This window comes from Macaca mulatta, chromosome 20, assembly GCF_049350105.2.
Source record: "Macaca mulatta isolate MMU2019108-1 chromosome 20, T2T-MMU8v2.0, whole genome shotgun sequence".
Taxonomy (NCBI): Eukaryota; Metazoa; Chordata; class Mammalia; order Primates; family Cercopithecidae; genus Macaca; species Macaca mulatta.
Genome location: NC_133425.1, coordinates 46085328 through 46107322, shown reverse-complemented (window position 1 = coordinate 46107322; position 21995 = coordinate 46085328). Strand labels below are relative to the sequence as shown.

Here is a 21995-nt window from a genome sequence, read left to right as displayed (position 1 = left end):
TTGACCGGATGACCCTGAGCCTGTCAAACTAGGATCACACCAGCCAGATCCCTGAATCCAGCCCTCCCTCTCTAACTCCGTTTCAGAAACTCTGCCTTGTAGTCAGAATGGGCTGGGTTCTGTGGCAGGAACATAAGCCTGCATATAGACAATAACCTTAACTCTCCGTGGCTTCACCCATCACAGGGTACTTCTCATGCTCACAAAGTCCAGAGCAATGCAGGTGACTCTCCAGGATAATTTCTTTTCTTTTCTTTTCTTTTTGAGACAGGGTGTCGCTCTATTGCCAGCCTGAGTGCAGTGGTGCAATCACGGCTCACTGCAGCCTCGACCTCCTGGACTCAAGTGATCCTCCCGCCTCAGCCTCCCAAATAGTTGGGACTGATGCCTAGCTGATTTCTGCAACCAGGGTGCAACAGCTCAGCAAACCAGGGTGCTCCTCTCTTGCAGCTGTGCCATGTCAACACGAGGCTTTAGGGGCAGAGAGAACTAAAGAGACACAAACTGGCTCTTAAATACTTTCACCCAGGCACTTCCACTCCCAGCCATAGGCCAGAATGAGCTTCATGATCCCGTGCAGGCAGGAGGGAGCTGGAGCACATGGGGAGTGTGTGGAGAGCCAGTGATCAATATAAATCTCTGTCACCTTTCTTCTGGATGCCACCAGCTGCAGTCCACTCTGCCGCCTCCCATGGGATCACTGCCTCCCCAAACACCTGCTGAAGACTGACCTGACGTAGACCTGGCACTGTGCTCAGCACCAGCTCTCCCATAATGACCAGGACAGACATGGTCCCATCCCATTCCTTAAGGGGCTCATATCAGAGAAGGGAGGGGATTGAACAGACCCTCCTCAAAGTTTCCTGGCCCCCATTTCTGTGTCCCTTTTTTGTGAGCATCACCATCCTTCCTGACTCACAGAATAAGCTTAATCAGTTCTCAACCCTGGAATGAGCCTCAGTTTTCTCATCTGTACAACGGGGATAATAAGAGACTTAACAGAGGTCATCTGATGATCATAAGAAAACGAGTCTCCAATTGGTGCAGCCTAAGTAGCCACCAGGCAGTGGGGCCAGGATTCAAACTCCATCATCTGATTCCATTGCTCCATTCTCTGCTGTGGCCCTTCCTCATCCTCCTTAGCTGGGTGGGCCCTGTAGAGTTTGCCTCAAACATTGAAGCTTTTGCTAAGAAGGAGGGGATCTGAGAGTCCAACTTCCCGGCCACAGCCAAGGTGAGCCGGGCCTGGCCTTGAGCCAACTTGGCTCCCTGAACACTGCCTGAACTAGCCCAGCCTGATTCCCAAGGCGTCCCTGGAACTGGCCCTGGCTCAGGTCATTCCAGGAGGGCCACAGCAGCTGTCCTGCAACCCAGGACCCAGACAGGGCCAGCTCCAAGCCCCTCGCTCCCACCACACTTTCTCTACATGTACATGTGGTCAAAAACCTTACCATGGGACTGGTAAGGCCACCACGGCCACCATTAGAAACCTGATCCTGAGCTGCTGATTAAAACCAGGAGGGGGTTTTAATCAGCTGAGGCCATATGCTATTTAACGGAAGATGAAAGCACGAGTGATAAGCATCATCTCAGAAAGGCTGTCATTAAAGGAAGAGCAGAACAGCAAGAGGCAGCTTTTATCATTATAGCAGCCCCTCGCAAAGCTCTTGTGAGGGGCTTTGGGGAACATCTGGGCTCAGTCTATTATGCAGTACTTAACAATGTCATTGTGTTTGACAACGGCTCCTGAGCCCACGCCATGCTAAACTTCTAAATATACAATTAATGTCTATTAATTATAGTTTTCAAATCAGTAAAATGAGCCTTCATTAACTTAATCGCCTCTTCTATTTGATCAGGAAATTGTACTCTCGGTGTTCATAATCCCCGCATCTGAAACCCCCCTTTGACAGGCGGCATGTGATGCTTGGCTGACTGTTTTAGGGAAGGCCTGCCTGTCCTCCCCACATCTAGGCACCCCCCTACTCCACCCTCGGCCATGAGATGGGAAGCCACCGTGGGCCTCCGAAGTATTCCAAAGGGTTCGTGAGCAGGCATGAGGTTTAGGAGAGAGCAATGGAAGTGAGGCGGCAGCCGCCATCATGGTACCTGGTCAAGCTGGAGCCCAGCTCAGATGGAATTGGATCTGAACCAGTATGTGTTGGGGGGATGATGTGGAGAGGAAACTGGCCACTGCCTCCTGCATCTCTAGGCAGCCCTCCTTCTCACTGTCAGCAGCCTTGGGGATTACTTCGCTGCTCACAACAGCCGGAGGCTTACGGTGTAATTAACCCCATTGCAGTCATGGGCAAACTGAGACTCACAGAGGGAAACGGTTTCCTCGGGACTGCAGAGCTCATTGTCAGCCAAGCTGAGCCTTCAACTCAGCTCATCTAATGCCCAAGATAGGGCCTCACCCTGAGTTTGCATATATAATGGAGGTCACTGTTGTTCAGTGAACTTTCATCCTTTTCTCTCCCCTTAGCATGAAGAGTGCTTCCCTACCCCATGGCTTTTGGGCTTGGCCATGTGACTTGCTTTGTCCAATGGGATGGGAGTGAATGCCATGAGTTCAACCATGTAATTTACTTTAACCAGTGAGAGAGGAATGAATGCCATGAGCTGGGCGGTGTAGCTTTCTTTGGCCAGTGGGATGGGAGTGGATGCCATAAGCTTGGCCATGTGACTTAGTTTGCCCAATAGGATGGGTGTAGATAGGATGAGCTTGGCCATGTGACTTGCTTTGGCCAATGGGATGGGAGTTAATATGATGAGCCTAGGCCATGTGACTTGCTTTGACCAATGGGATGGGAGCAGATGTAATGGGCTTGACAGGTGACTTCCTTTGGCCAATGGAACAGGAGTGGGTATGATGTCCACCATGGCCCCTTCTTCTTGGGTGATCAGGAGATGTGCAGAGAAGAGGGGTGGGGAGAGGGAGAGAGAGAGAGACAGTGAGCAAGCGAGAGAGTCTTTGGACCTAATTGGGTCAAATGCCTTAGACAACTTACACAACTTCCCAGTTTTACCGTCCTCCGCAATAAAATGGACGTGATAGAAAGCCTGCTTCCTAAGATTGCTGTGAGGGTGACATGGGCAGTGCTTTGCCTGGAAGGCTGGAGAGTGGCTTTGCCTGGTGGGATTCTGGCACCATGGCATCTCAGAGGGCCCAGAGCAAGGAAGTGGCTGCACCCCAACCCCAGCTTCATGGGTCGGCAAGCCCTGGACTGTTCAAACCCTATTGCAGCCTTCTATAAATGCAGATCGTCTTTACAGTTCTCTCCCCTTGGCTCCAACTTTGTTTCCACTGCCTTATTTTAAGCCCACCACCTCAACTCATTTATGCCTTAAAGAAGTTTATGGCTAAGTGGGGACAGCAGACAGGCAGCTGTGATATGAGGCCTATGCAGGAGGCCCAGGAGGGGCATCTACCCAAGGCTTGGGGGTCAGGGAGGGCTTCCTGGAGGAGCGGGGTCTTGAAGAAGGAAGGGGACAGATGTACTAGAGACCCACGGCCACCTGTCATTTCAGCTGCAGCTACTGAGGACAGTCTCACAAACACAGACTCACCTCATCTCAGCAGAACTGTACCTGGCCTTCCTGCCCATTCCCTGGGCCTTCTCCAGTCCTGCAGGAAGCGAAGGGGCATCAACAGCCCCAGAGACACCCCCAAGACACAGGCTGGGGCCTTTCCCCCTGCAGCCAGACACCCCAGGGTCACTCTGTCCTCATCCTAGAGGGCCGCTGTCTCTAATGATGACCTCAGCAAGGCACCTTCATGTCACTTTGTCACCTGCCATCTTGCCTTCCTGCCCCATCACTCCTCTCCTGAGCATCACCCTACCAAAAACCCACCCCCAAGTCTCTGTCTTAGGCCAGGCCTTGGGGAACCCAGACTCGGACCAGGAGCAGCTAGGTGAGAGGTGAGGACAAGCACTGCACGGAGAAGGAGCAGCATATTCTGGGCTGGAAGGGAAAGGAAAATCCTCCATTGTTTAAGGGTTGTCAGGGAGCACGGGCAGTGGGGCAGAGGGGAAAGGCAGGAAGTCATGGAGGAGACAGGAGACAGGGAGCTAGTGGCTCCTGAGGGCCGGGTCTGCAGGGCTGGGAGCTGAACCCTTGTCCTGAGGGCAGTGAGATGGGTTTGCAGTAGGAAGTGGCATGGTCAGATTGGCGTTTCTGTTTTTGTTTTTTGTTTTGTTTCGAGACGGAGTTTTGCTCTGTTGCCCAGGCCAGAGTGCGACGGCGTGATCTCGGCTCACTGCAACCTCCGCCTCCCAGGTTCAAGCGACTCTCCTGCCTCAGCCTCCCGAGTAGCTAGGATTACAGGCACCCGCCACCATGCCCGGCTAATTTTTTGTACTTTTGGTAGAGTCGGGGTTTCACCATGTTGGCCAAGCTTGTCTCAAACTTCTGACCTCAGGTGATCCACCTGCCTCGGCCTTTCAAAATGCTGGGATTACAGGCGTGAGCCACCGCACCAGGCTGTTTTTGTTTCTTTTTAAACAGAATCTTTCCCTGTCTCCCAGGCTGGAGTGCAGTGGTGTGATCTCTGCTCACTGCAACCTCCACCTCTTGAGTCAAGAGATTCTCCTGCCTCAGCCTCCTGAGTAGCTGGGATTACAGGGATGTGCAACCATGCCTGGTGACTTTTTGTATTTTAGTAGAGACAGGATTTCGCCATGTTGCCCAGGCTGGTCTCGAACTCCTGACTCTGGTGATTCGCCCACCTCGGCCTCCCAAAGTGCTGGGATTACAGGCATGAGCCACTGCACCTGGCCCAGATTGGCATTTTTAAAAGTGCTTTTTGTCTGCAGTGTGGGGACTGATGGGAGACAGCATGGCCAGTGGAGGAACTGTCCCCAGACTGGGGAGAGCCAACAGGAGTCTCCGCTAGGGTATGCTAGGGTAGAGTGGAAAAGGCCTCAGTAACCGGAGTGATGAGGGAGAGAGGAGTCAAGGATGACACCCAAGCTTCTGGTCTGGGTTACCTGGATTGTCTTGCCATCTGCTGAGCTAGGAGCAGGTTTTGGGGTAAGATGATGAGTTTCTTTTGAGGCATGTAGTTGGGACTCATTGATAGCAACCTAGAGACAGTCATGGCAGTGGACGAGATCCCAAGAAGTGAGTCTATAGAGAAGGCCAGGCAGCCAGCACTGAGATCTGAGCAATGCCATTATTTTTAAAACTTTTATTTTGAAATAATTATAGACTCTCAGAAAGTTGCAGACAAAGCCCAGTCAGGTCCCATGTACCAGTTTGATTGCCACCATCTTGAAAGGAGGATTAGACAAATCTGACTGCTAAAAGTGGCCCAGGGATTCTGGAGAAAACCCAACAGGTTTGATATCAGGAAAGCAATTTCACTTACAATTCAGGTTTGACTGCAAGTGAGAGTGGTTGAAACAAGTGAGAAGTTGATTGCTTCCTCATATAATAGTCTAAATACAGGTGTCCAAGCCTGGAATAGAGGTCCTGGTCCTCTAAGTTCTCAGGAACACAGGCTTCTTTCAGCCACTCCACATCTCTAGGGTGTTGTCCTCATGGTCCAAAATGGTGGCTGGAATTCCAGCCATCACACCTGCTTTCCAAGCAGCAAAATGGAAGAAGGGACATAGAAGAACAGAGATGACAATAGGTATAAACAACCTCTCTTTTTAAAGGAGATTCCCAGGAGCTGCTACATGACACTTACTGTTGACTAGAGTTTAGTAGCAAAATTTATTTGTGAAAGAGTCTGAGAACTGTAGTCTTTATTCTTGGACTCAAAATCAGAGGCTCTATTACAAGGAAGAAAGAGTGTATCCAGGGGAACAACTAGCTTCCTGTGCACAGAATCCAAGGGCAGAGGGTGTTCTGAAAGGGAAGGTGTGTCAGTATCACAAAAACAATCAAGAAGTCAAGAAAGGTAGCAATGAAATGCCCAGTGGATTTAGGGACAAGAAAGTCCAGTGGCAACTTGGTGAGGATAATGGCAATTATCCATCTGACAGAACCCTTGATTCAGAGTGCCTAATGTTTTCCAGAGTCAGCTTTTGTCCAGTGGATAGGGCAGAAAGATAGAGGTGTTGGAGTTGAGGGTGTTGGAGTGCAAATCCAGGCCACAGGTGACAGTACAGCAGCAGGAAGTGGCAATGAAAGAATGAAAGGGACTCCAGGAAGAACCAAGAGGGACTGACTGTGAGAAGGACAGGAACAAGGACAGAAGGAGACGGCAGAGTGTGTGGCTTCCATGGTGTGGCATTTATGGGTTCACAGTGGGGTCCAGGAGTGAGTGGCTACAGAAGAGAGAAAAAGGAGGCCTTTCTGGTGGTGGGGGCCATAACATTGGGAGACTGGGGTTCAGACACCTGCAGAAATCACCCAGGATGCTGGCAGGGTGTCAGGTAGAGGTGAATGCTAAGCTTCTGTGGAGTTTTCCCAGTTACCTCAACACCACTCCCAACTCTGCTGCCAAAAGAACCTGTTTAATGTTCTTGTGGTTGACACCTGCCCCAAACCCTCAATGGTTCCCCCACGGATTCTCAGGAAATGTCCAAACCCCTCACCTTTTTCTTTGCAGTCCTTCTATGATCACCTGGGATGGGTTAGGATGCTTTCAGCTCTAAGCAACAGAAACCCCAAGTAACAGACACTGCCTGTGCCTGGCTTGTAACCCCTGTAGGAATCATTTGTGTTTGCTGGTCCAATTTCCAGCTGCCAGTACCTGCGATTCCACTGAAGCCTATGCCTGTGCACGGAAATAACCCTTGACCAATGACTGACAAGGATGGGTGGATAAATACCTCAGCTCCCTCCCTGTGCTGGTGGGATAACTCTGAGGTATGTTCCACGTGGGCTCCTGGAGTGGAACTTCCCTTCCTTTCCTGCCTCACTTCCCCATTCTCCTCCCTGTCTTTCCCAGGACCACCTCAAAATCAACAACTTGCTCCTGAGTCTTCATCTCAAGACCTCCTCCTGAGAAAAACCAAACAACTAAAATGCAGATGCTGGATGGTTGCCAGGTTGTGTATAAGTGCTTGCTCAACATCATTCCCGAGGACCCCGGACTCTCTGTCTGTGCTCTGTGATCCTCAGGCTGTAGCAAGATGACCACCATCATGACATCCTACAAGTTCCTCAACAGACTTCCCTTCAGATCTCATTGGCCAGAATAAGGTCACACATGGTCTTTCCTGAATCAATCACTGGCAAGGGTGAGGGCTTTGCCATGTCTGGCTTAGATGAATCACCTATGGGCAGAAAGGATGATGGGGTCAACTACAGGGACCACACCACCATCCCATCACCTCTTCTAGTATGACTCTACCACTGTAGGTATGTAATATAGTGAAAAGAAAGAGCTCTGTGTTCTCACTATTTCACATTCATTCATTCATTCAACAAGCACATATTGAATGTTGACTGTGTCCCTGCTAGTTCCTGGGGCTGGGGATGTGGGAGACAAGAAAAGCACAGAGGGCTGAATGTGATGGGGTCTGGGTGGCAGAGGCATGACCCTGGGGATATCCTGACCCAGCTGTTTTGCCACCAGAAATGTCCCACCCCACTGTCTTCCCCTTAGGATCATACCTGCCCCCTAGAGCTCCTCTCCTCCAGGAGGCCTTTTCTGAATTCCCCAAACCAGGGGGTTCCATCCTGCCTCGGAGCCCCCTTGGGTGTTCCAGAATGTTCTTCTGGGCTGGCACTGTCTTGGCTGGCTCTGAAGTGTCCTTGCTTGCCCATTACGAGTGACAGTGTTCTTCTTGTTTTCCCCACGGAGGCTCCTAGAGGGAGGGCACTGTGTCCCCAGGGCCTGAGCCACAGCCAGGCAGCTCAACCCTGCAGGGCTGACCCAGAGCCTGGGTGGACCCACCCGGCCCTAGTCCCTGCCTCCCAGCACCTGCTACAAGGCTGCCTCCTCCCCTCCCCATGTCTCTCCCATCAATTTCTTATTTCATAAAAATCAATTTCTGTCCCGTTTTTGCCATGTACATAAAAGACTGTGGCATCAATTAGCCTTCGTTCTCTCTCTCCCCCTCTCTTTTTCTTCCTCGTCTTTTTTGGAAACCTCTTTGTAGGGAAAATCTCATATTTCAGCAATTTGCATTATCCACACACTCAGCTTTGAAGTTCTAAGTTATGGTAAGAAAAGGACCCACTTATCTGCCCATAAAAAATGTTCAAAGCTTATAAATTCCCTGAAACAGATGTACATTATCATTGGATTTGCCTTTCTTTTTGCTAGAGCATGCCTAATAGAGTTTCGGCCGCCCCCTGGCCCCCTTCCCCCGCCCCCGTTAGCATCTTGTCTCCACAGAAGCCCGCTCCCCACTGGGCCAGACCGACTTCAAAGGTCCCAGGCTGTCTGTTAGAAGCAAAGCACAAAGTGGGAACATAGGGGCCTTTTAAATCCCCCACGTTTAAGTCAATATCATGCCTCCCTCCTTTCCCCTTTCCTGGCAGAGGGACATAAGTCAGCCCTTCCCTTTCTGCCTTCACGAGAGCCAATTCAGCAACTACCAGAGAGAGGAAATCAGGGCTTCTTTCTCTCCCAGTCTCTCTGTCTTTGCCCTTTCTTTCTTGCCAACTTTTCTTTTTGTTCTTTCCCTCGCTTAAGATGCTCGGCAGCACGGAAGGTAGTGCTGATCCCACGTGTAAGCAAGCAAGCAGATCCTTAAGTGCTTTCATGGGTAAGAATGTAAACAACGTGCATCCCTTTGGTCACCATGGGATCCTACCATGAGAGCCCCCTCTCCGGGCTACTGTTTCCAATCCCTTCTCCACGTGGTGGTGGCTAGAGTGTCACATCCTCTCTGCCCCAACTGACCTTCTAGCTTCCTGATGTGTCTCTTGGGGTGACGAGCAGACTCTCCACCATTCAGGGCCCCAAGTCCTGCCCATTCCGGGCCTCCCCGTTGCCAGCTGCACCGGGCCATACAGGCCTGCACCAACTCATCAAGCGTTCACCCTCTGTCCACCCTTGAGGCCCTTGCACCAGCTGCTCCCTCTAACTTTCCACCTGGCTAATTCTTCCTCACCCTTGAAGTCACCCCCTAAATGTGGCTTCCTGGAGAGTCCCTCTGCAGCCCCCATCTCCATCATGTCCCCTCTGTTATTTCCTCCCATGTCTCCCCGGAAGTTATCGCAGTGGATAAAAATGTCGTTTCTGGGTGGAAGCAGTCCTCCCCCCCGACACTAGACTAAAGCTCTGCAAAGGTAGGTAGAGATGATGTCCGTTTTATCGAGTGCTGAGCATGGTTCCTGACACATAGTACTTGATCACTAAATCTTCGAAAGTACGGATGAACAGAAAGCCTGGAGATGAACTTGGCAAAGGCCAGCCAGGCCTGAGCAGGTTCCTTCTGGGCAGGAAGTACCACGTGTGGGTCTCTCTTTGCTCTGCCCACGTCTTGCCCAGAAGCTCAGTTTTGGCAGCTCCTTGCCACTGGAGGGTGGTCACACCACAGAGACTGACCTGCAGTCTAACTAAACTGCTTAGCAAGAGAGAGTGAGATACTCGAATGTCAAATTCTTTCTCCCCAATGAAGAAAGGAGGGAGGAGGGAAGGAAGGGAAGGCAGAAAGTTTACATGCACCACACTGGAAATATTCTGGCCAGGAATTTCTGGGTCAAATCACAATCAGATGCTGCCTTTTGAGGACAGAGTCAGAGGAAATGGAATCAGGTGATGTTGGCTAAGATGGCCAGGGGTCCATCTGGAGGGGATGTGGCCAGGGGACTTGAGCCACTCAGAGTCACCTTGGGCCCCTGTACCTAGGTGTGCTGAGAGCCCACAGGCCGAGCCCAGTGACACTATCTGAATATCCCCAGGAGGTTCCAGGTTTTCAGTCTGTCTGCATGCTACCGCCCTTCTCTGGTGGCAGTATCAACATTCCAACAAGTCTCAGCATTGGGAACCCACAAGAGGGGTGCCCCTTTTCCCATCTATCTTTATGAATTCGATCAACAAAGACCTGTCAACAGCAGGCCATGTGCTAGGTCCAGCTGGGGGCGGGTGGGGAGGCCAAGAATGTGTTGTCCTTCAGTCACTCAACAGACATTGAACTAGCACCTGTCTTTGCTGGGCCTTTGGGATTACAAGATAATTTGGTGAACAAGTGCTTTGGTGGAAATCAAATAATCAGAGGCATAGATAAGTACCTATGGTGGATCCTCACCCTCTGTGGATTCTGTATTGGAGAAATCGCCTATTCACTAAAATTTATCTGTCACCCCAAATCAACACTCGTGGTGCACTCACTTCATTCGTTACATGCGCAGAGCAGCAAAAAGTTTGAGTGGCCCAGCCACATGTTCTCAGTTGAGGTCGAACAAGATGATGCTCTGCTTTCGTGGTTCAGTTCTCGTCCTATACGCAAACATCCTTCTCACAGTCTGTGTAGCATCATGCTTTGTGCATGTTTGTGCTTTGTGTTAGTGATCTGGCTGCCTAAAATGCTCCCCAGGCATGGCGCTGAAGTGCTGTCTTGAGCTCTTAAGCACAGAAGGCTCTGACACGCCTTACAGAGAAAATACGTGTGCTAGATAAGCTTCGTTCAGTCATGAGTTACAGAGCTGTTGGCTGAGTTCAATGTTAATGAATCAAGAATATATAGTAAATTAGGCATATTTAAACAGAAACACACATAAAACAAGGTTATGCACTGATTGGTAATGAAAATGTTGTGACCAGAAGTTTGCAGGAACCTAACCCTGTATTTCCCCTAGGAACAACAGTTCCGTACGCGCTAACTCACTGTCAGAGGCAACTTTATAAGATGTAATGACTGCAGTGAGCCGAGATTGCACCACAGATCGTGAGACTCTGTCTCCAAAAAAAAAAAGATGTAACTACTGCAATGAGTGAGGATCAACTACAGTTACAAACATGATCAGTACTAGGAATGAAGGGGACCATAGGTTACCCTGAGAGCTTGGAGCACCATCTTCCTGAAGCTGAGGTCTCGGCCACACCAGCAGCCCCAGCTTCCAAAGCTCCCCTTGCCTCATGTGTCCCTGGACTTGGCTGGAGTAATGACAGACAAGGGAGTAGGACTGGTCTTTGTCAACCTGTATCAATGCCAGCAGGCTCCTGGAAAGGGAGGGTCACACGTCTAGCAGCTTCTCCCCAGGGACAGGTGTCAGGCTTGTGTTTAACCCTACCAAGCATTAGCCATGAGTTAGGTAAGTTGCTTAACTGAACTGTAACTCTGTTTCCTCATTGGTTTCCTCTCAAGGCTGTTTCGAGGACATTAGTGAATGTGGGCTGGGTGCACAGTAGGCACTCTGTAAGTGGCAGATATGGCAATGTGGACTCCTCAGCGATCCTGCAGCTTAGGAGTAGGGCAAGGACAGTCCCAGATGCAGGGTAGCCAAGCACTGCTCCAGAGGCCACCTCTTTCCCCAAGGGAGGCACTGCTGGGCATGGCTTTCAGGCTGCCCATCCCCACCACTGCCCCTACTGTTTGTAGGACTCAGAGCTGCCACCCTCATGGTCTAGCTTCAAGCCAAGGGCGGTTTCATAATACAAATATGGTACTGAAGACCAGAGAGAGCAGGGGCTTGTCCAAGTTCACACCACAAGTCGGGTCTGGAAGGAATAGAGTAATCCCATCAAACTTGAGAGGGAAAAGTCATGTCCTCAAGTGTTTCTTGAGTGCATAGCAGAGGCGACATGCCACAGCAGCTGTCTCACAGGGGGCTCTGCAGCCAGGGTGGGGGACAGGTACCTTTCATCCATCGGGACTGCACCTCCTTTCCCATGAGCCTTCTGGGGTCACATTCTCCTAACTGCAGCTACTGTTGCTGTTTTAATATCGAGGGCCTATTACGTACCAGGCTTTGTGCTGAATGCTTCATGCCCACTGGATCATTTACTCATAACAGCTCAGTGAGATAGTTACCCCAATTAGCCCCATGTTAGAGAGAAACACCAAGGCACAGAGAGGGTGAGTCTCTTGTCCCAGGTCACACATCTAGGAAGCAGTAGAACCAGGACTTAGCTCAGGTCCAAAGTCTCACCCATGGGCTGGTCTGCCCATCTTAGCCGAGCCCCTAAGCTGCATTCTCTGGTCCAGCTACTGGATCCTGCAACCTTCTCAAACTCTTTCCATGAAGCCAAGTGCACAGGATCTAGGACATCAGGTCCAGAGAATTTGGCGCCACATCTTCCTGAACCTGCAGTTGGGCAAGGACCAGACTCTAGCCTGAACAGTGAGATGCAGCCCAAAGAAGTGGGAGTCACAGACACAGCCTGGCCTGAGGCTCCTACTGAGACTGTCACCCAGGGAGTCCCCATCCCCTACCCGATCAGCAGTCTTTCTGCTTCCCCCTCCAAGAGAGCTGGGGGCATTCATCCAGGAAGCCTGATATGTAACAAACTCCTTTCCCGTTTCTTGCTTTGCTTAAATCTCCAAAGTCCCTGGAGCTGAAGCCAAGTGGGCCTCACTGGGTCCACTTTACAGAAAAGCAAACTGTGTCTCAAAGCGGGGAAGTCACTGAGCCAGGTACAATCCAGCCAGTCTTTTGAGTTGGGGCTTTCCACCTGTCTTGGCTGTTTAAGGAGTGCTGGGCAGGGTCTCACACAGCCTGGGACCCTCCGCCGGGGGTTCCAGCCCACTCTGCCCTACGTAAAGGAGGAGTGGTGCCACGCTGTGAGGGTCTCCAGGACTGCCCCAAAGACTTCCCCGTGAATGTCCTACCATGCCTGAAGCTGCTCCGTTAGCCATCCTCCTGTCTAACGCTCTGCCCTGAACAGGTTTTTAAGCGGCATCACTGACCTCCAAAAATCAGATACTTGAGGCTGCGCAGGGGTCATAAGCTGAATCACATCAAAGCCAGGCCTCAACATCAGGCTGAGAGGGGCTCCGGGCACGGGAAGAAAGGCACGTGCATCAGTGGAAGGGGTGAGCAGATTGCAGCCATGTGGGAACAGAAGCCTGGGGTAAACACACTTTCCGATTTTTATGAGAAAAGCCAAACATCCAGGTTTTTAGGTGAAACCCTCAGATTTTGGAAATTCAAACATTTTGAAACCCTGGACAGGTCAAACATGACACATCAATGGGTCATGCTAGGTATGGTCCCAGTGAGCAGAGGATTGACTTCTGGAGGCTTAGAGTGGGCAGGGGACAGGAAGGCAGGGCAAAGTTCCAGAACCCACAGCTTCTTGGGGAGTGTGGCTCTGGGCAAGTTGGCCTCAGGCCCACTCCAACTTCTCTACCTGGCACCAAGAGACATAGCTCAGTGCCGACCATTGAACTGGCCATGACAGGCCTGCGGACACAAGCAGACCACCCCCACCAATGGCCTCTGTGGAGTTACTGACCAGTGTTGGAGGTTGCAGAAACTCCGCCTCCAGACATCACAGATGTCACCCTCCCCCAAGTCCTTTGCAGACAGCTAAGGCCATGACTGGAAAAAGGGCCTGCAAGCTGGTCTGTGCTCAGGTTTGGGAAGAACTGTCCATCTGGACTCCACACCCCCATCTGGAGTCTCAGGTCTTCCGTCTCTAAAATGGGAAGGGAATTCTAGCCCTACTATGATGTGTGGTTGACCAAACTTTCACTGGTTTCCAAGGAAAGAAAACAAAACAAAAACAAAAAGACAACACAATGAGGTTTTTTTTTTCTTTTTAACTTCTTTTGGTTTTTCTTTAAACAGTAAGGGACTGCAGTTTTCTATTCTTTTTCTAATATACTTATTTAGCAAAATTAAAAGTTGGCGATGCTGTGTTGCTTTCCCAGACTTTTATTTGAAATGTGACTGCTTTGTAAAACTCCAGAGTCAAGGACTCATAGGCAGGAGGATGTCATACATTAACAGGAAAGGATGAGAAATCTCCACTCCCTCCCTTCTCCCTCCCTTCATCGCTCATTCCCTCTCTTCCATTCATTAACCACCCACTATGTGCCATGCCCTAAGGAAGCTCCACTACGTGCCACGCCCTAAGGAAGCAGTTATCTAAGAAGTCCCTGCCCGCAGGGGCTTTATAGACCAGGAGGAAGGCAACCCACAGAGCCAGGATCCTGATAACCACTGCTGACTGACCCTCTGCCTAGGCACCAGCTAAGATGGCTCCAAAAAGTGAGGCCTTGTTGGGAAAGAAAAAAATAGCAAAGGTCAGCTTGGATGAACCCACCCAGAATTTTGCGATCAGAAATATCTAGAAAAGAGTTATTCTAGAAGAGCAGGGGGATGCCAGGGCTTGGGGATGAGAAGTGATGTTTTTGTTGCTTAGGGTCCCTGAAGGTCTTGGTCCTCCTGCTCAGAAGCCCAGGGGGTCCTGGGTTGCCTCCTCCAGAGATTGCCCTCGGTCCCTGGCAGTTCCTTCAAGGCTGTTGTACTTTAGTCCTTCTTCTAAGCCTCGAATGCTCCTCACTACCTACCTCTCCCCCTGATGTGGAGGCTGGGGAAAGGCTCTCTGAAGGATCTGACCAGATGTGACCCCAAAACAAACCCTACTAGGGGCACAGCAGGGCCCCCATAACCTTGGAACCAAGCCTGAGTTTGTAGTACAGCAAAATGAGACAGCTGGTAGTTGCAACAAGCTCTAGTCCCCAAAGCTGGCCTTGACCAAAGGCCCCCAAGCAAAGTGGGAAGATTGGGAAGAGAAGTTTTTATGAAAGCCACTCATATCTCCCTAATTTCAGACCTTAGTCCTGAGCCAGGGGAGGGAAGAGAGTGTGTGGTCCATGCACCAGGGGCCACTGTGGACCCACCCTAGTTGGAGGACCTTAGGGGTCTTTCGCAACCTGTAATCTTATGATAAAGGAGGAGAGCTGGGTTTTCCAGAGGCCAGATGACAGGGCAACTAGAGAAAGAACTCAGCCCAAACACAGAGGGCTCTTACTAAATCCACCAGCCTCATCCTCTGCGCTGCTTGCTCTAACATCCAGGAAGTTTTTGGAGGTCCCCGGTGGGGCAGGGGGCAGGTGGAGCTGTCTCTGCCTCCCCTACCACGTTAATGCACATCCTCCTCAAGGCAGGGCCACTGGGATTCCACCCCGCATGCGCCAAGGCACAGGCAATGGGACTCTCAGACTGTGGTCTGTGGGTCCAACCACACCACCATTTCCTGGAGGTGCGAAGCTTGTGAAAAAAACTGATCCCTGCGCCTCACCTCTGACCCACCTCAGCTCATCTCTGCGGGTGGGCCTGGTATCTGCATTTCACATGCTCCCTGGGGGATTCTTATGACCCCTGACGTTAGGTATTTCCCTCAAATCGGGCCGTCTGAGGTCATTTCGGGGAAAAAGCAAACATCTTGACGCCTGGGCCACATCCCAGACCCACCACTCAGAATCATCAGAGGTGGGACCCCCTGCACCAGTATTCTGTGAAATCTCCCCAGGTGATCCGAAGCATTCAGGGGATGAGAACTGCTGGTGTGAGCATCCCCTCTGCCTCCCTGAGCCACCGCCAACAGGCTGGTCAGTGCCAAAGTCATGTCTAAAGGGCCTCATGTCTAGATAGGGATCTGTGCCAGGCTCATGGGCTAAATGTACCAGGATTCTTCTACTTTGTGGGAGACAGTGGAGAGAAGAGGAATCCCATTGGCTGGTCAGCCGGAGACAGGGAGTCTCTGCCAGGCTCTGCCATTTCCTCCCAAGAGTCGTCGTCTGCGACTGGCAAATGGGTCTCACCTATTTCCCCTTCTCATGCTGGAGGCAGATGCTAGGTATAGAAAGCCCTTTGTAGGGAAATACATAAATTAGGAAAATCATTTGGGTTGTGGGCCCAAGGACTGCTGGTTTGGGAGATGATGAGACCGAACACCAGATCAGAGCCCCACACAAAGGTCCGGACTGTGGCAAGTGATCAAACTTTTCATGACTGCGGAAGGGTGTCCCGAGCACAGGTTTTAGAAATTAATAAAGCATGTGGCTGAAACATCTGTCTTTGCTCTGCAAAACGAGGCCCTGCACACATCTGGAGAAGGGGTGTGTGTTGGGGGCTGGGTGCAGCTGGTCTGGGGAGGCCGAGGCAGGGGCCAGGAGGGCGGGTGCTGGGGCGTGGCTGGACGAGGGGCAAGGCTGCGTTGGGGTCTTTCAGGTGTGCAGTGACTAGGTGTCTGCTGTGTGGCAGGCAGCATCATCTTTAAGGAGGAGGGGAGGGTGGTGGGTGGAGGGCGTTCACAGCCTGCTGGCACCGAGCACCTCTCAGGGGTCCCCTTTCATTCCTGAGAGCACTGACAGGCCTCAAAGAAGCCAGGTTATTAGTGCTGGCATCTGACAGACACACCAAGGTGCAGGCAGCCTTCCCCTCCTACTGCCACACTTTGGAGGCTGCCTTCCCTCTAGCCCAGTAATGATTTGATGTCTAAACACAGAAAACAGGGCTGGAGGAGTGAAAGAAACTGCTCCTCGCTGTTTCCTTTGCCAAAAAGTGTAATTAGCACGGCTGGATGTGAAGTGCAAGAGTCCCCTAGGCTCCTGGCCCCCGGGCACTCCCAGGAGATGACAGCAGGCCCCAGTGGCTGGGATCCTCACCTGGCTGTCTGCCTTAAACACACCCAGTCCTCGGTACCCAGTGACAGATCAGCAGAAATTGGCATCCTCTCGCCAGGAGTCTCCCCAGGGGAACCCCCATGCTCAGAGCTCAGGGGATGGGGCAGTGGCAACTGCTCCTCTGGAATGGCCTTCAGAAGATTTGCAAACAAGACCAAACCTCTCACCCGTGCCAGCCTGCAGGAAAATGTGCTCAAAACCTCACCAGCAGCCACGGTTTCCCCTTCTAGTTTTCCCTCTTTCCTTCCTTCCAACCTTCCTCCCTCTCTCTTTCTTCTTCCTCTGATTCCTCATTATTCAGTATAACCTCTTTATTTATTTATTTGAGATGGAGTCTCACTCTGTCACCCAGGCTGGAGTGCAGTGGTGCAATCTTAGCTCACTGCAATCTCTGCCTCCCAGGTTCAAGCAATTCTCGTGCTTCAGCCTCCTGAGTAGCTGAGATTATAGGTATGCACCACCAAGCCTGGCTAATTTTTTGTACTTTTAGTAGAGATGGGGTTTCACCATGTTGCCCAGGCTGACCTTGAACTCCTGACCTCAGGTGATCCACCCAGTTTGGCCTCCCAAAGTGTTGGGATTATAGGCATGAGCCACTGTGCCCGGCCAGTATTACCTCTTTTAGAGGTCATTTACAATCACATCAAAATGGAAATCACACTTGCTCTTGAACTCTGCAGTTCCATGTGGACACTTTCTGTCGCCTGTCTCCTGCCCGTGGGCACTGGGAGAGCTGTGTGCAAGGACTCTCAGCAGTGTTCGCCAGAGCCTGGGATGAGAGATGACCCTTATGACCACCAGGAGGGGATGGGGCAAGCTGGTGACAGCACCTCTAGCACAGAAGGCCGAGCAGCTGTTAGAGAGTAGAGGGCAGAGCTCTATGATCTAGGGAGGGAGATCTCCAAATATATTCAGTTACTGAAAAAAAATAGCATAAGTATGAACACTATGCTCCTTGTGTAAAAATAAAAGGGTGGGGTGAGAAGAGGATTAAGCGGTAACTGCAGGGTTCCCCGTCCCCCACCCCCTTAAAAATAGATCCGAAATAAATATTGCAAAATGTCAGCATTTGTAAATTCTGGGTGGTGAGTTCACAGTTACTGTTTCACAATTTTCTGTTTCAAACTTTGTGTTTGAAATACTTTAAAAATTAACAAAATGCATATGGGGAGATATAGAAATGCATTTATTCTGGTAAAGAACAGCTAACACTTTCATAGTGCTCACATGGGCCAGGTACTCTCACGATCCCCGCCTTTATAAAGGAAAAACTGAGGCACAGTATTTCAGTTGAAGCACAGAGCTACAAAGAGGCCTTAAACACACCCAGTCCTCGGTACCCAGATGGTCAGGATTCGAACCCAGCAAGCTGGCACCAAAGTCTGTGCTCACAACCCCTACACTACACTGAGGGGCCCTAGGCCACACCCAGAAAGTTGGCATCAGGGATGCTGGCGGGCCTGGGATGGAGGGAAGTTTACTTTTTACTGTGTACCTTGTGTATGTACTATTTGAATCTTTTACATGTGCACGTTACTATTTTTTTAAATAATGTTTTTAAAGCTGGGAAAGTCCCAGTTACCAAGAAGTAACAGAATCCTGATAGGTGTGGAGCTTAGGGAGGCAGAGGAACTGCTCTAAAACCAGTAGTTTCAACTCCCGGCTGGCCTCCAGGGTTGCAGCAATTCGGAACCTGGGGCGCCATTACTTCCTCTCCGGTCTGCACCCCTCCCCTCCTGTCTTCCGGTATAGACCCCCCCCACCCCCTTGCGGGCAGGTTGGCCATGTGGCCCCAGCTGGGATGTCATGATTGGTCCAGCTATGGGCACCAGATCTAAGCCCAGCCAATCAGAATCCTGCCTTGGGCTTTACACTAATGGAAGGTCCTTTTCCTTATGGTTAGGGGACCCAGAAGGCCAACAGTCAGGGCTCCCTGACAAAGCATGTAGTTGAGTACCAGTATCAATCCGAGGGACAAGAGGGAGGGACAAGAACCAGTCTCAGCTGAGTTCACATCCTGGACTCTGTCATCTCAAAGCCAGTTCCCTCCCTGCCTTCCAACTTGGTTTCATTCACTTTGGATTGAGTTGACTTCTCACTGACAGAAACCCACAACCCACAACCCAAAACAAGGGCAGCCCATGGCCATGATTAAGCTCTGCACCAGTGGCGAAGGGATCGAGTGGGAGACCAGAATCCCAGCTCTGCCCTGTGTGTGGCCTCAAGGGAGTTACGAACTTCTGAGCCTTAGACATGCTCCCTGAGCTGCCACCAAGCTGCCTCATGGGGCTGTCCTAAGGATTAATGTATTAATCCAATCCCAGGCACATCAGTCATTAATAAAATTAATAATATGGTAACAACTAAGCCCACTATCTTTGGAAGTAACTCCTTACTAACTACATTAAACCCAAACTCGAGGCTCTGGAAAAGAGGATGCCAGCTGGGAGCTAAAACGGCAGAAAGGAAGGTAGCTGGAGTTGCTTCTCCCTCTTGTGTCCCTCTAGATTCACTGTAGGCTCTCCTCTCTGACCTGGGAACATGCCCGTGTGACCCACATCAACAAGCTCCCTCGGCCCGGTGGCTTCCAGCGGCCTCAGTCAATGGATTGAGGCAGGGGCAGGAAAGCAGGGTCAGGATATTAATTTCCCTGGAGGGTCCCCATGACTGGCTGCATCCTTTGAGCAAAGGTCACAGCTCCTTCAGGTGCCCCTCTCACTCCTCCAGCAATCCTCTGTCTGCTAAAGGTAACTCCTTCCTCACTCAGGCCCAGGGGTGGGAGTAGCGCTCCACACTGCTAGCCCCAGGGTTCTGCATTCTCGTGGGAGGCTTAGCCCACACTTCGTAAATATTGCCTTTATTAAACTCTGCTCAACTTACCCAATTTGAGTGTGTAATCTGCTTTTCTCTGAGACCCTGGCTAGCTGATTGGTTCTTTTTCAGGTTTCTCCAGGCTCTGGCCAGACAAAATCCTTCTCTGCAGAGGATGTTGCTCCAGGGTCCCAACTCTGGTCATGGTCCCCTTTTCCCTCCAAGCTTCTGTACCCCAGCAGTTTTCTCCAAAATCCATCAGACCCCCAAACACGAGAAGGGACCTCTGATGAAAGCATCTGAGCCATCCAGCCCCAAAAGGAGACAAGCAGGGTCACATCTGGGTTCCAGAAGCATCCAGAGAAGCAAACCACTGATTTCTGCACACCAGAAAAGATACCTGAGAGTGTATATTTATAGAAAGATACATAGAAATGGACAGATGGCGTCTATCTATAGATACAGAAAGCGCTGTTAGAGAATTGTGTAGGTACGTATATATCTGCCACATCCTCCCCCACAACCAACAGCACACAATTGCCCGGATCTTGGAAAACGACACTTGTTTAAGTGGTTGGTTCCCTCCCTAGCAGTTTCCAAAATGAGAAGGATGGTCTCAGGGATAGTCCTTAAATATGTGTATGTATCGCTGTAAAGGAGAGAGAAGGAGGAGAAGGAAGAGAAGTGGATTTTCATGTTGTGCATGGCAGAAGAGATGGGACTGCTTTGGGGAAAAGGGCTTGATCCCACTGGAAAAGCGTGAAAGACAACTCCAGAAAAGACAGCTAAGGTTTCTAGGTTGGGACATAAAAACACAACAGCAAGACGTTCGCACTCTGCAGTCCACTGAAATCCCTTGTAGCACATTACAATCAGTTAAGGGCAAAATAAAATCAGAATAATACTAAGAGGTAGCAGCTGTTTATCTTCTCGGAGATTTCGAGGGTCTCTGGAAGCTGGGCCAGGTAAGGGTGCTCTCCTGGAAGAGGCTGGGGTGGGGCAGAGTTGGGGCTGAGGGCTCCCCGGTTCTGGGAAGGGTGTGGGCTGATCCGCACAGATGCTGCAGCTCCTGAGCCTCCAGGGAGCCTCTGCCCATTACAGGCCACTCCAAACCAGAGTCATTTCCTGGGCTAGTTATGCAGTCCCCACAACATATAAATAAAAGTTTAGTTCTGTGTTTCCATAGATCTTCTACATGAAGGCTAGCTAAATATTAGTGGAGTAACAATAATTATTAATAACAATAATCGTCATAATAACAATAATTAATAGAATAATAATGCCTTGGGGTGTCGGGGGTGGGGTCCTTCATACGGCAGGGTGGGGCCCTGGGGAGGGGCTCTATGTCTGGTAGAAGTGGTGGTAATGGTGGTGATGTTCGTGGTGGTGGTGGTGCTCATGTCTCTGGACCGGCTGCCCGGCCTGGCTCTCATATACCACCACGGCGGGCAGCTCCCGCAGGTGCTCCCGCCCCAGGATGGGGCCGCCCGAGGCCAGCGGTGCCTGTAGGCCCCGGCAGCCCTGCTGGCTCTCCTTGGCTCGGTGCTTGTGCTTCTTGTGCCCGAGGGGGGCTAGGGAGGGGAGGAGGGCCGGGCTGGCGGCCAGGTGGGCGGAGGGGGACACCGCAGGGAAGGCGGGTCCCAGAGGGGGCTTGTTTCTTGCCCCTCTGGCCACGTGGCCCACACCCACGCTCTTGCCCTGGGCCTTGGGGGACCTCACAAAGTGCTTGCTCCCGTCCTGGGTGCCCCGGAGCCGTTGCTGGAGCTCTGAGACCTTGGCGATTGGGGTGTCAAGGAAGTGGAAGGAGCCCGGGTCCACGCCTTGGGGCTTTCGGTGTGGGACGTGGATGGCTTCCGGCTCATGGGAGCGAGACCGAGTGGGATTGGAGGTGCGGGGGGGCAGTTCTGACTTCTGGGCCACGGAAGGGGAGCCTAGGAACCAATTCAACAGACATTTAATGAGCACCTACTGTGTGCTGGGGCTTGTGCTGTACCCCAGACATCACCCCCACCCCCAGTTCTCCAAGACCAGAGCTACCTCCCAATGCCCGACTGCCCCTCACTGCCTTGCAGGAAAATTCTCTGAAATGGAACTTTCCCATCTGCTAAGTGGGAAGAACTGGTTCTTCGGTAGGTCTTAAAAAATACTCTCCGAGAGGGAGCCGAGAAAGAGAGATGGCAGCAGAGACCCCAAAAACCATCTAAGGTCACTGGGGCAAGAAAGAACTCTAAGTATATTGCTAAAAACATACAGAAGTAACTCCTAGAGGAATTAAACATATGAAGAGAAAGGGGAGAAGGGAGTTGTGGGAGTGAAATTGAGCAAGAGGTCAACATAGGTCAAGGCTGATAAAGACACAGCAGCACTGTACCTAGGGAAACCGAGGTTCTCGCTGGAAGAAACAGCCAGGAGGGGTCAAAGTGGTTGCCCAGGGAACAGGGCTTGAATGGGCTGGGTTGGGGCACGGAACTGTTGTTTGTCATTGGGTGCTAAGTCCTTAGATACTATTTGATTTTGTTCAATTTCGTGCATGTATTACTTTAATTTTGAAACCGTTTTTAATGTCACTTTCTCCAAGAGTCTTTGATCTGTCCCATAATAGCTGTCTTCTTGAAGCCTGGGGTAGCAGTGAACACCACCCGCATGGCCCGCATGGCCCATTCAGCCACGCCCTGCCCTCATCGCCCATCGCAT

The 21995-nt window shown here is 51.1% G+C and overlaps 1 protein-coding gene across 2 annotated transcripts in view; it reads right to left on the bottom strand.

Moving 5' to 3' along the window:
- Window positions 1-8570: 8570 nt before the first annotated feature.
- The window catches only part of NKD1 (NKD inhibitor of WNT signaling pathway 1), a 95677-nt gene continuing 82252 nt past the window's right edge, over window positions 8571-21995 (bottom strand). For both annotated transcript variants that reach the window (XM_015126106.3, XM_077985627.1), the window contains one exon: window positions 8571-21232. In XM_015126106.3, coding sequence (XP_014981592.1) covers window positions 20643-21232 — 590 coding nt within the window. In that variant the 3' untranslated portion in view covers window positions 8571-20642. The remainder of the gene's footprint in view (window positions 21233-21995) is intronic.